General features: G+C 53.9%; 5 protein-coding genes across 5 annotated transcripts in view; 3 read left to right on the top strand and 2 right to left on the bottom strand.

Annotated features, from left to right (window-relative positions):
- Positions 1-136: 136 nt before the first annotated feature.
- DACRYDRAFT_75861 (BRO1-domain-containing protein) lies at positions 137-3,300 on the top strand (the record flags this gene model as incomplete). Its single annotated transcript, XM_040776163.1, has 13 exons — positions 137-348; positions 402-648; positions 695-866; positions 915-958; positions 1,011-1,085; positions 1,138-1,332; positions 1,379-1,595; positions 1,645-1,726; positions 1,784-1,964; positions 2,017-2,235; positions 2,285-2,629; positions 2,683-2,817; positions 2,866-3,300. The coding sequence occupies 13 exons, from the start codon at positions 137-139 to the stop codon at positions 3,298-3,300; spliced, it is 2,559 nt and encodes an 852-aa protein (XP_040631773.1).
- A 1,113-nt stretch (positions 3,301-4,413) lies between these two features.
- Positions 4,414-6,031, bottom strand: DACRYDRAFT_20481 (ketol-acid reductoisomerase). Its single transcript, XM_040771943.1, has 5 exons — positions 5,837-6,031; positions 5,527-5,763; positions 5,033-5,468; positions 4,859-4,979; positions 4,414-4,808 (listed from the first exon to the last, which is right to left on the bottom strand). Exons 1-5 carry the CDS (start codon positions 5,975-5,977, stop codon positions 4,544-4,546), a joined length of 1,200 nt encoding a protein of 399 aa, XP_040631772.1. The 5' UTR covers positions 5,978-6,031; the 3' UTR covers positions 4,414-4,543.
- Positions 6,032-6,842: 811 nt separating this feature from the next.
- DACRYDRAFT_46996 (mitochondrial protein) lies at positions 6,843-8,623 on the top strand (the record flags this gene model as incomplete). The annotated part of the gene is made up of 9 exons (XM_040774733.1): positions 6,843-7,066; positions 7,120-7,204; positions 7,272-7,332; positions 7,388-7,487; positions 7,535-7,640; positions 7,689-7,785; positions 7,842-7,936; positions 7,987-8,303; positions 8,359-8,623. The coding sequence occupies 9 exons, from the start codon at positions 6,843-6,845 to the stop codon at positions 8,621-8,623; spliced, it is 1,350 nt and encodes a 449-aa protein (XP_040631771.1).
- A 655-nt stretch (positions 8,624-9,278) lies between these two features.
- Positions 9,279-11,655, top strand: DACRYDRAFT_20478 (UDP-Glycosyltransferase/glycogen phosphorylase). The gene is made up of 8 exons (XM_040771942.1): positions 9,279-9,428; positions 9,496-9,512; positions 9,574-9,666; positions 9,735-9,848; positions 9,904-10,460; positions 10,511-10,732; positions 10,797-11,296; positions 11,352-11,655. The coding sequence occupies exons 1-8, from the start codon at positions 9,287-9,289 to the stop codon at positions 11,411-11,413; spliced, it is 1,707 nt and encodes a 568-aa protein (XP_040631770.1). The 5' UTR covers positions 9,279-9,286; the 3' UTR covers positions 11,414-11,655.
- A 35-nt stretch (positions 11,656-11,690) lies between these two features.
- The window catches only part of DACRYDRAFT_75853 (uncharacterized protein), a gene marked incomplete at its 5' end in the record, with an annotated part of 3,431 nt that continues 3,103 nt past the window's right edge, over positions 11,691-12,018 (bottom strand). Inside the window, one exon of the mRNA XM_040776162.1 lies at positions 11,691-11,961. Within this exon, the coding sequence (XP_040631769.1) occupies positions 11,735-11,961 (227 nt within the window). The 3' untranslated portion in view covers positions 11,691-11,734. The remainder of the gene's footprint in view (positions 11,962-12,018) is intronic.

Below are 12,018 nucleotides of genomic sequence, written 5' to 3'. Positions count from 1 at the left end.
TTCAAGCGCGTGCTCAACTGTTTATGTATGTACATCACGGGCGCTTCAGGGTCGCTGAAATCGTCATGCCGCACCACACAGTCGCCCTCGGAGGCTTCCCTTGCCCCTGCAGAGTCATTCCCAATGAACGACAGCCATGCCTCCAGCCCACATTAACCAGCTTGTTATCCCACCTAAATCATCAACTCCTGTGTCCTTTGCGGAAAATATACGCGCATACATCAATGAGAATCTGCCTACTCATGCGGACGCCTTCCGCACGGACATCGAGGCGCTGGACCGTCTCAGGAGTAATGCATTGACGGGCATAGAGCAACAAGCGAGTCAGAAGATAGAAGCACTTCAGACGTAAGTGCTGCAATCGTCGTCATATCTCATGTCATCTACTAATTCGATGCTAGTTACCTTTTGCATCTGTTGTTGCTCATCAAACGACTACCCCCATCGACCCCACCCCGCCTGCCATACTCCCCGCCGTTCCCACCTGCATCGTTCGCCCTGACCGCACCGCTTCCCCCCGCAGAGTCGAACTTTCACTGGGAGATATGCAATGTGATGTGGAATTTGGGAGCTGCTTGGAGCGCCCGTGCAGGGGAAGAAGGGCGTAAGACATCGGAGGCGCTTGGGAGGGCCAAGAGAGCTTTTGAGGTGAGCGCAATATTCATGACAAGATAATCCTCTCAATGATCATTAGAGTGCCGCAGGTTTATACCGCACTCTACGGACAGACCAACTTCCCGCCTTGCAAGAGGCCTTAGGAAAAACGAAACCTCTGCCGATTGATCTCACTGAGTCATGGCTCGAGGTTGCTGAGCGTCTCATGCTGGTGCAGGCTCAAGAGTGCTTCTGGCAGGCAGCTGTAGCAGGTCAGTATCGGATCCTGTCTAGCCGTCTTCGAGCTCATCATATCTAAGGTGGTAACATGAAGAATGTCACGATAGCAAAGCTTGCCCTCGCAGTACGCATACATCTATCCTGCTTTGCTTCGGGAGATCTGAGCAGTCATTTAGGTGGCTGAATTGTATGAATCGGTCAACCAGGCAATGTTTGTTGCGTCGCCTCCAATAAGTGATAGCTTTCCGACCGTGCGTATACTTCCACTCCTCACGAACAAGAGGAATCTTACATGTTCGTCAGGCATGGCTCTCGCACATCGAAGTCAAGCGTAGTCATTTCTTTGCTGCTGCTCAGTTCCGACAAGCCAGTGCCGATGGGGAAGCGCATAAATATGGAGATGAGATCGCCCGCCTGCACTTGGCCGCTGCTCTTGTGAAAAAAGGATCAGCCGAAGCTAAGAGAGGCGTGAGTCAGTTGGTAACGAACGACATTGCTGTAAGTTTCCTAGTTCGCGTCTTGTGTTGCTGCTGATGATCTGCAGTCTCTGTCTAAAGCAATTAATGAGAGCACGTCACGTGCTGAACGCGACAATGACTTGATCTACCACCAAGACGTGCCCGCAGCTTCATCTTTACCCCCAATACAGGCGAGAAATGTTACCGCACCAGCACCGATAGACGGATGGAAGGATCCCAGGCGGGTGCTGGGTAGTATGTTGTTTGAACAGCTGATGCCATGGGCCGTCACCAGGGCTATTTGTGAGTCTCTGCTTGACCTATGTCAAGAGGCTAAACATGCTCGTGGTAGTGATATATCAGGAAAGGAAAAAGGAGTGGTTGGAAGACCAAATTGTTCTGAAAGATGAAGAACTCGAACAAACAGCTACAAGGTATGCGCCATCGTATGTCCTAAACTGTGCAGCCAATCCTTATCTGTTTTCACTCAGAACACTGCAAGAGCTTAATTTGCCTGCTGCTCTTGATGCTCTTGAGCGTCCCACTGGCCTCCCGCCGTCGCTTTTGGGAAAGGCGGAAGAAGTTCGGAAAGCTGGTGGAGTGAAGAGGGTCCAGGCTTTGTTTGCCGATGTGGTCAAGCTCGGTGGTAGCAACTCGAAATTATTAGATGATGTGCGTCACCCAAGCCATTTGAAGTCATATTGCCTTATTTACTGTATCCGAGGCATATGATATTCTAGACTTGGAGGCATCTGAAGATGAAGGATTGAGGGCTTCTGGCCTGCCGGTGGACCGCCCACTCTCACAGGAAGCAAACGCAGACCTGATTGAGCAAGCATCGCGTTATTCGAAATTGATGCAACAAGCGAGAGAGTCAGATGAGCAGGTCTTGGCTAAATGGGAAGAATGGGAGGAGATAATCGAGAAGCTTGAACAAGACGAAGTAAGTATTCAGTTTACAAGTTATTGATGACTTGTTAATCCTTTCACAGGATGCGCTAGAAGAGTATGTACCGAGTGTAGGTGCTGGTTCCCAGAGGGATTCCTCGCAATATCAGCCGATGGTACATGTCCGACAACTACGCATCCTTCTGGAATCTCTTGATGACCTCAAGGAGAACCGACGGCGACTAAGATCGCAAGCTCGACACTCTATCGCGACAGATCCCAATGGCGAGACAGACATCGTACACAAAGCCGAGCTCTTGGGAATGGACAATTTGGAACCAGAGATGTTTGAAGATCTTATCCAAAGTTTAATGTCCAAACTCGAGGTTTGGTCGGACAAGATGAACGACCAGGCCGAACTCTTATCTGGTCGGCTGGACGAAATCCGGGTCTGCCTTATTTTATTATATGCATGTATATGGTTGGCTAATAACCTCGATAGGAAGAAAATCTGCTGTTTGAAGAGTTAACTCTGAACGACCCTGTGATGAAGGAACGGGAACGTGCGCTCCAGGAGCTCGACGTTGCGTATCATCGATATTCCGAAGTGCTCGGCAACTTGACCGAGGGCCTCAACGTGAGCCTGGTGGCGTCTGGTTTTACTATTCCTGACTTCTTCGCCTAGTTTTATAACGGCATGGCACAGTATCTGAATGATCTCCGAGAAAATTGTAAAGCTTGGGCCCGAGATAGGCGTGCGGAAGCCGAGCACCTCAGGTCTCTTCAGCACCAGCCAGCGCCAGCACCGTCAGCGCCCGCCGCCTTAGTCCCTCCAGCGTCGCCAACTTTCAGATCAATTCGTACACAGCAAGCCGATTTAGTCGCTTCCCCGTCGGCGGCGGACACCCGAAGATCCTCTTATGGTCTGCCAGCGTCAAACTCGCAGTCATGGAGTGATGGTTCTCCGCCATCTCACCCTTCAAGCAACATACGTGTCCTCAGTTTGGCACCAGATTTGCCACCGCCAGATTCTCTAGAATGGCAAGAGCTGCCACCTCTGCAGCCTCCGACCTCGTCGACCAAGAGCAAAGGCAAAGGGGGCCCTAGGAAAGGGTATTAGCGATCTTTCTGGCTCCGTGGGATATATCGGTCGAGCTCGCGTCTCAACGGTGCTTTCCCGGTCCACTTGCCTGGGATGCGGTTAATGTATAATCATATCATTGCTTCCACTATTCACCTTCCCGTGGTACCGTCTTTTCTGTCCGCTTGACAGTCTCCATAGACCAAATTGGACATCTTAGCACGCAGTGGTTCTCCCGCTGGTTGTCTGCTCCTTGGTGCTCCGCTTACCGCTTCAAGAGGCCGGCAACATGATCATCCCCACACTGTGGGCTTCATTGGACAACTGTTCCTCCATCATACAGCCACATCGCACATTCGTCCGGTTTCATTGGAGATCCTTGTTCCCATCCTCCCCTCAACTGCGTGTCCAGCCCTGAACCGCGGATGCATAAGCGGAATGTGAGAGCTTGGAAGATGGAGGAGCAGTCTAAAAGGGAATTTGGCTTCTTAATACAAAGACTCCCTTCGTCTGGTCTTGTGTTTCCCTGCTTCTAAGTCCTTTGATAGGGCAGAACTGGTGTTTTCTGTAGCACCTCCGCGGGGGTTCCCGCAGTTAAGGCCATGATGTTGCCTTATTTGCTTTTCACTCCGCGATGTGTCACCCATGTTCCTGCTTCGTTCCGTGGATCAGGGAATTACGGATTCGGAGCCTGGACTGCCGAATTTTGTGACTAGAGATCCAAAAGAGATCGTAGATCATATTGGACCCTCATGGTTCCGGTCAGTATCCCAATCCCAACGGAATTTCCATCGTTTCAGGTGTGGCGCATTCCCTGTTCACCATTCTCGTGGTATCAGGCTGTCGACCGTCTTCGTTTGTTGGTCGCTGGTGGATCAGTACGGCGGTAATCGGGAGAATCATGCAACTGCTGACCGTGAAACGTAATAGCCATCCGCCAGACGCGAAGAGAGCTTCTCAAGGGGAGGTTCGAACACACTAGGTGGAGGATTCTGCGCCTGAGCCTGCACTTCAATCAGCTGTATTGCCTCAGGGCACCAATCAGTTTCCAAGCCGCGTAACCCTGACATCATGCCGAAATGACAGGGTCTGTATCTCTCTTCAATTTGGCTTGGTTGAATATCGGGTGACCCTTGATGCAAAGAGGTTCTCGCTGTCATGAGGCTGTAATTGGGACTACGGACGACAGCAGTAGTGTGTATGCACATGCAACCAAGAATAAATCGATCATAACATGCCACGAATATATTGCGAAACGCAAATTTTATGCCGCAGAATGGATCTATTTGGCATCAGGGCGCAGGCTGCGGACGGTCTTACCGGCACGCCAGATCTCCTGGTCGTCAATCTCCTTCAGTTCCTTCGCCAGGTCCTGGCGATACGTCTTGCGGCCGTTGAACTCGAGCGACTTCTTGGTCTCCGTGCCGTTCTTCACTGACTCGTAGAGCTTCTCGAAGACCGGGCGGTTGGCAGCCTCGAAGATGGGGGCCCAGTCAAGAGCACCACGACGCGCAGTGGTGGAGCAGGCGTTGTACATGTAGTCCATGCTAGGCGAGACATCAGCCATAAAACAAATTTGACAAAATTTCACACGCACCCCTTCTCGCCGATCAGAGGGAAGAGAGACTGGGTAGCCTCCTCAACGGTCTCGTTGAAGGCTTCCGAGGGGGAGTGGCCGTTCTCCCGAAGAACCTTGTACTGGGCAAGGAACATACCCTCTACGGTAGAATTAGGCACCGGTGTAACTTTTACGTATGAATGTGCTACTTACGGATACCACCCATGAGAACACCACGCTCGCCGTACAGATCAGAATATACCTCCTTCTCGAAGGTGGTCTCGTAGAGATAGCCGGAACCGACGGCGATGCCGAGGGCGATCGCCTTCTCCTTGGCCTTGCCAGTCACGTCCTGGAAGACGGCGATGGACGAGTTGATGCCGCGGCCTTCCTTGAAGAGGGTGCGGACGGTCCTTCCAGAGCCCTTGGGGGCCACGAGGATAACATCAACATCGGCCGGGGGCACAACGTGGGTGAGGTCCTTGTACACCACCGAGAACCCGTGAGAGAAGTAGAGGGTCTTTCCCTTGGTGATCAGGGGGGCAAGTTCTGGCCATGTCTGGGACTGGGCAGCATCTGAGAGAAGGTTCATGATGATTGTTCCCTTGTTGATGGCCTCTTCGATCGGGAAGAGGGTCTCTCCAGGAACCTGAATACCGGGTACCTTCGAGTGAACAAATGCCTTTCAAGGAAAACCGCCCACGTACCCAGCCGTCCTCGATTGCCTGTTTCCAGCTCTCTCCATCCTTCCTCACGCCGACGATGACATTCAATCCATTGTCGCGGGCATTGAGTCCCTGACCATGGCCTTGGGAGCCATACCCAATGAGGGCAAGGGTATCGTTCTTGAAATATTCCTGGAGCTTGGGCAGGGGCCAGTCGGCGCGCTCGTAGACGACCTCCTTAGTTCCAGCAAAGTCCAGGGTCTTGATACCACGCGAGAGCTGGAACAAGAGCAAGAGTAATCATGTTGAACAGAATGGTCCAGATTTAGGAATCACGAGACTGGGGACATACGATGTGGACAGGCTGGCGTTTTGCCGCCGCGGGTGAGCGGGTCAAGACGGAAAAGGCCCTCGCCTTGACAATATTTTTGGTTGCAGCAGAGCGAGATGCTGCGCGTACAGCGACACGAGCAGAGCGGGCAGGAAGGGACATGGTGGTGGTAAGGACGAGAGATTGGAGTCGAGGGGAACGAGTCAGGTTTGGGATGATACTTCGGTCCCTAAGTGCCGTGCGGTCGCGTCCAAGACCAAAAATTCACAACGGGGAGATTTCACCCGTCCGCACGCCACTTTTTGGTCAGACCCTCCGAAAAAGCCGACGTTCGGACATACGAGACCCATTGAGACCCAAAAAGAATAACAAGGAAGACGAGGGCTAGACGGCCGCGGGAGCAGTCGCTGGCAGTCAATAAATAATTCAGTTAAGGAGGATGACAGGCATGGACATTGCGTTGGAGGTGGAGAACCCGACCTTACTTCTCTCTTCCTTCCTTTGGGCTGAGTTTCGAAGCAGAAGCGGACTTGGAATATGCATTCATCCTACTATCCTGCAATTCATCCCTTATTGGAAAACATATCTACATTCTGTGCTGTCACAATCATGCACTCTCGACCACTCCCATCCATTCCCCTCTCCCTATACACATCTCGTGCCTCCCTTCTTTCCCCCGGCCGTTCCGAACTCTCCTTTGTACATCCCCCCCTTACCCTGCTATAGTGTGCAAGCAAACACAATCATACCATGATGTCACACGCCATGTCCGGTCTCCGATGGGAAGCTATGCTCCGTTCCCTTCCACCCTGCCGGCGACCCTGCACGACAGCCTGGTCATTCTGGATTGGATTTAAACGGCCTCTGGACCGATGGCAGTCTCAGGATATTTCCCCCACCTCCCGCAACAACACGGTGCTCTACCCCGTCCCACTGTCTCACTATGCGTCCGGCCTTAGCTTCCGTCACTAGCTCATATAGCAGGCGCTTTACCATATCCCCTATTCGTCACTTGCCTTCATTGGAGATGTGGGGTAGCTCCCTGTCCACCGTCGTCCGTCCTGCAGCTCGTCACCAGGCCTACCTCGGTCGGCGAGCGTACATCGCGACAAAGCCTTTCCAAGGTGCTGCTGCTGCTCTGGCCCTCCGCAAGCCTATACCTGCCCAGGAGCCCGAGCCCGAGCTACCGCTCACAGAAGTGGACGGGAGGCGGGTCGCAGTGCAATGGTCGTCCGACCTGCAAAGCCGGTTGTAAGTTCCCTTCCTCTGGCATATCGTTCATCCCAACTTACCGTCCTTTCCAGCCATCACATCTGGCTACGTGACCACTGTCGCTGTTCCGAGTGTTTCCACCCAATAACAAAACAGCGGATGCTCGATACCTTCTCCGTAAGTTTATCGGAGGGCAAAATCAAACTCCGCGCGCGTGTTAGTGGAGTTCTGATCCTATGTACAGATCCCGGCCGACATCCAACCCCGCGCCGTGGATGCGACAGGGGAGGGGCTCGTCATTCAATGTAAGCTCCGGTGCCCCCGTGCCCCTGGTAACTCACCGATTTGATCCGATGGTAGGGGCCTCTCCGCATGAACACACATCCCTATACCCCTGGTCTTGGCTCAAGAATAATTCTTACGACCCGCAACAATTCGCCCCGAAGCCGGACTGGCAAAAGTAGGTTGCCGGCACGTCCCCTATGCCGTGGGCTAAACTTGAATCAGGCCCATCATATGGGATAACCGCACGATCAGGACCCGTACCCCGACTGTAGAGTATTACGATGTGATGGAGAATGACGACGCGCTGTATGACTGGTTGGCCAAGATCGTAGGTTTCTCCGTGTTTTCCCCCGGCTGGCGCTGACGATCACTGCAGAAAAAGTGGGGTGTTTGCTTCGTGCGAGGTGTTCCCGCGGACCTCAACTCGACCGAAGCGCTTGCGCGCCGGATCTCGTTCATCAGAGAAACACAGTGTACGTTGCCGGTCTTCTCGGCGATTCCGAGGTTCTAGCGTTAATGACTTCCACAGATGGGAAAATGTGGAGTTTTACTTCTGATCTTGCACACGGGGACACGGCTTACACAAACATTGCTTTACCTGCTCACACCGACAACACCTACTTTGTCAGCGCGTCTATATCTGCATCATGATTATTCCACTGACAGATGAGTAGACCGATCCAGCCGGACTACAAATATTTCATCTTCTAGAGCATACTGGGGGCACTGGTGGTGAAACGCTGCTCGTCGATGGGCTGCATGTTGCTCGCGAAGTGCGGCGTCGTTATCCGCGAAGTTTCGAGCTTCTGTCCCAAGTGCCGATACCGTGTCATGCCGCCGGGGACGAGGACACATTCTACAGGCCGGACCCGAACTCTGGGTATCCGGTACTATCAGTTGATGCCTCCACCGGGGAAGTGTGGCATGTGCGCTGGAATAACAATGACAGGAGCGTGGTGAATGCCGTGCATCCTGATCTGATGGAAGCGTGGTCAGTGGCCTATGAGTCATCCCCGAGTCCAGACCTGCTTCTGACAGTGCCACAGGTACCAAGCCATACGGGACTGGAATCGCTGCCTGACGGAGCCGTCAGCCGAGTACTGGGTCAAGCTACAGCCGCGCACAGTAGTGGTGATCGATAACCAGCGAGTGATGCACGGGCGTGCAGAGTTTACCGGGCGCAGACAGCTGTGTGGGGCGTATATGGGAAAAGACGACTTTATGAGCCGGCTGCGGGTGTTGTGGGAGAAAGGGGAGGCGGGCGCGTTGGATGTTCACGAGCGTAGGAATGTGTGGTCGCCTGGGCTGTGAGGGCGCGATGCAGTGCACAAAGTTTGATGATCTAGGAGTGCGTCTTTTGATAAGCATAGGGTGGTGGTTGTGATACTGTACAGTTGGTGTTGAAGGAATGGGATACATAGCACACGAGACGTGCTCGCCGAGTACTTGGCGATCAATAACAATGAACAGGAGAGGTTCGGTTGGTTGTCAGATGTTGAAATTGCCAACGTGCGATGGGCGGATAAGTGGCTGTTTGTTTGAGATAGGCGCTCTCCTTGTGCGCGAATGGACACGTTCGACCCTTAAATGTACGCATGCAGTAGCGGTGACACGCTATTGGTCAAGTTTTGGGGACGCCACCTGGGGATCCCCAACGTAACGCGCGATTTATTAAAGCAGCCGATTCGGAGCGGTGCAGTGTGGTAAAGGAGACCCTCTGCGTAATAAAGTGCACGGACCTCCCGGTTGTTCCGATTTGTCCTAATTTGAATAGAGGAGAAACGATCAGAAGCACTGACAATAACCACGAGGCTTAGACGCTTTCAACATCCTCAAGTACCCGCATAGCATCCTCTTCCCCCTCTATTGCCTCTCCTCCTCCTCTCTTCTCCCTTATCCCCCCTCACGACTTCCCCCTTCTCTCCACCATCCCACATCCACATCCACCACATCCACACTCAAGAGGATTCACCCATGCCATCATCACCAACAGTGTTCGACCCAGAACACTTCGACAACGCCGAGCGAGAAGTACGAAGGCAGCGACAACTCGCCTACGAGCAGGCAGAGGCAGACAGGCTCGCCAATGGGAAACTAAGGATAGCAATCGTCACCGGTGCGTTCTCTTTCTCTCTTCTCTTCAGTAGCGCACAGTGAGCTGATTAGACCATGCGCTGGTACAGAGAACTTGATGCCAAAGGTATGCCTCCTCCTCCTTCCCTTCCCACGCCCTGATCGGTCCATTCACGTCTTCTCACCAGGTGGACGGTGTTACTCGGACGCTGGCGAGGCTACTCGCACATCTCAAAGAGCAGGGACACGAGGCTGTCGTCCTCGGTCCCAAAAGCGGCATGGTGCGCTGTCAATGCTCGTTCTGCCCCGATCTGTCTGACCACTTTCCGTGTGTGCCTTGGTCCTAAAGTCACATTACGAGACGCACCCGCTCATCGGCACCGCCGGGATACCCCTCGTTGTCTACCCTGGACTCAAGCTCAACTTCCTGCGCCCTTTCTTCCTCAGCACCATATCCAAGATAGTGCGCTTGCCTTCCTCGCACGTTCGTCTGTACCTGGCTGACATGTGCCGAACAGAACCCCGACGTCGTACATTTTGTAGACCCGATCTGGCTCGGTGCCCAGGTGCTTATGGCTATGGAAGTTGGCTGGTGTGGGAGCGACTGGTCCGGCGAGGATGCGGGTCTCGCCAGCCTCGGCACGGGGCTAGGCGGCGCACCAGTCGTCGCGAGCTATCATACCAATCTCCCGACATACGCGACCCTCTTCGGTATCGCCTGGCTCGAACCGATCATGTGGAAGTTCACCCGCTGGCTACACGCAAAGACGCTTCTTACTGCCTGCCCGTCCCCGTCCACCGCTACGATGCTCGAAGGGCAGGGATTCAAGAACGTCCGTTTGTGGCAGCGCGGTGTCGACCAACAACTGTTCAACCCGTACCGCCGGTCTGAGAAGCTTCGTGAGAGATGGGGCGTCCAGCCATCACCTAAGAAGACTCAGAGCGCTAGCCCACTTGCGCACCTCGATCCGGCAGCAGCGATGCTCACTCCCCCTCCATCTCCGGATCTGCTCCCCGTTGGCTCTCTCCCGCCTAAGCGCACTGATACCCCTGTGGTGCTGTACGTTGGCAGAGTGTACGTTCATGCGCATACACCGCCTTCCGGCTGATACTGATCAACCCCAGTTCGTGGGAGAAGAACCTCCTGCTTCTGGTCCGTTCTTTCGGTCTCATGCTCGAGTCCCTCTCGGCTCAGGACGCAAAGCCCATCCTCATCCTTGTCGGCGATGGACCGGCGCGCCAGCCGCTCGAAGAGGAATGTAAGCGCCTCGGCATCGACGCGGTCTTCATGGGGCATATCACCGGTGTCAGGCTAGCGGAATGCTATGCCAGTGCGGATATCTTCGCGTACGTTGTTCGGCTTCTGTCTTCTGCTGTCTGATGGGGTCTGACGCATGACGCACCTATCTAGGTTCCCGTCATTTACGGAAACCTTCGGTCAGGTAGTGCTCGAAGCGCTCGCTTCTGGCCTCCCAGTAGTGGGGCTAGACGCCGAAGGCACGCGCGATCTGGTGGTACACGAGCGTACCGGGCTCCTCCTGCCTATGCCAACCCAATCCCCTTCTCTGGTGTCCGGCGAGCCGCAGCCAGCACCAGAATGGCGCACCCTACTCACTCCTCCCACATCCGTCGCTTTCACCCAATCCGTAACGACGTACGCCTCCCTCCTAAAGCAGCTCGTCACTTCCCCAAGGAAAAGGGAAGAGATGGCCCGCCGCGCTTCTACAGAGGGAGTCAGGGGCCGCACATGGCCCGACGCGATGGAAGCGATGGTACAGTGTTATAGGGAAGCGATCCGGGTCTCACGCGCTCAGAGACCGCCGAAGCAGAGGAACCCGGTGCCTTTGCCCGACGTGCACGAGAGCTTGAGGAAACGGAATCCCCGCAGTCGGGAACTTGGAGTGCTGCTTCGTATGTCCTTCCGAGTCCCTTGCCAGGTATGGCAGTGCTAATAAGGATATGGCAGTGATATGTTTCATAAGCTCTGTCATTGGCGTATGGGTCTCATCAGGTCCTATGCGTCGCTAGCACACGCAGTCGATAGTCAGCAGTCAATGGTCAAGGGTTGTTGGGGTACAGGGCCGGCAACACTGCATAGACAATACGATGTCAAACTCGCTTTCTCTCTCTCTCTCTCTCTCTTGCGAGTATTTTTCTCAGTCTTTTCCTCTTCCTTGTTCTCTTCCTCTTCCTCCTTCGCCTCGTTCTTGTCATCCCCTTTTTGAGTGCTCTCCTGTAGTCCGGGTCCAACTGTATACGTTGTTGTGTTTTATGACAGGTCATGATCAATGATTTATCCACATTTATCTTCCTAGAGACCAAGCCGACCTCTAGAGAGTGCATCTACGATTATTCTACCTCTTCTCTAGTTTCACCATTTACCACTGGTCCCCAAGCGCCCAGCGTCTTCTCCAATGCCCTCTCTATGAACCTCAACGTATCCCCAGGCGTATTCAAACTCGACATAAAATACACCGTCCTGCCCAACGCTCGCGAATGGACACCGTCAAACCCTGGTTCCACCCAGCTCTCTCTCAGAAAATCAAGGAACCTCTTTCCTCCCACTGTGGCGTACCCTGCCGCACTGTCAGTACTTGCCCTGCGCTAGGAGGGGGGGGGGGGGGGGGGGGGGA

The sequence above is a fragment of the Dacryopinax primogenitus genome (genome assembly GCF_000292625.1).
Source record: "Dacryopinax primogenitus strain DJM-731 SS1 chromosome Unknown DACRYscaffold_3, whole genome shotgun sequence".
Lineage (NCBI taxonomy): Eukaryota > Fungi > Basidiomycota > Dacrymycetes > Dacrymycetales > Dacrymycetaceae > Dacryopinax > Dacryopinax primogenitus.
Note: the sequence above shows the minus strand (reverse complement) of the source record. Positions and strands in the feature narration are given on the sequence as shown.

Excerpts from the sequence above, each read along its gene's own strand:
- DACRYDRAFT_20481 (XM_040771943.1), bottom strand. The coding sequence starts at position 5,977 with ATGTCCCTTCCTGCCCGCTCTGCTCGTGTCGCTGTACGCGCAGCATCT. Across the intron at positions 4,980-5,032 it reads TGTTCTCATGGGTGGTATCC|AGGGTATGTTCCTTGCCCAG; the intron begins GTAAGTAGCACA and ends ATTCTACCGTAG. Across the intron at positions 4,809-4,858 it reads CCTCTGATCGGCGAGAAGGG|CATGGACTACATGTACAACG; the intron begins GTGCGTGTGAAA and ends TGTCTCGCCTAG.
- DACRYDRAFT_20478 (XM_040771942.1), top strand. The coding sequence starts at position 9,287 with ATGCCATCATCACCAACAGTGTTCGACCCAGAACACTTCGACAACGCC. Across the intron at positions 9,667-9,734 it reads TCGGTCCCAAAAGCGGCATG|TCACATTACGAGACGCACCC; the intron begins GTGCGCTGTCAA and ends TTGGTCCTAAAG. Across the intron at positions 11,297-11,351 it reads GGAACTTGGAGTGCTGCTTC|TGATATGTTTCATAAGCTCT; the intron begins GTATGTCCTTCC and ends AGGATATGGCAG.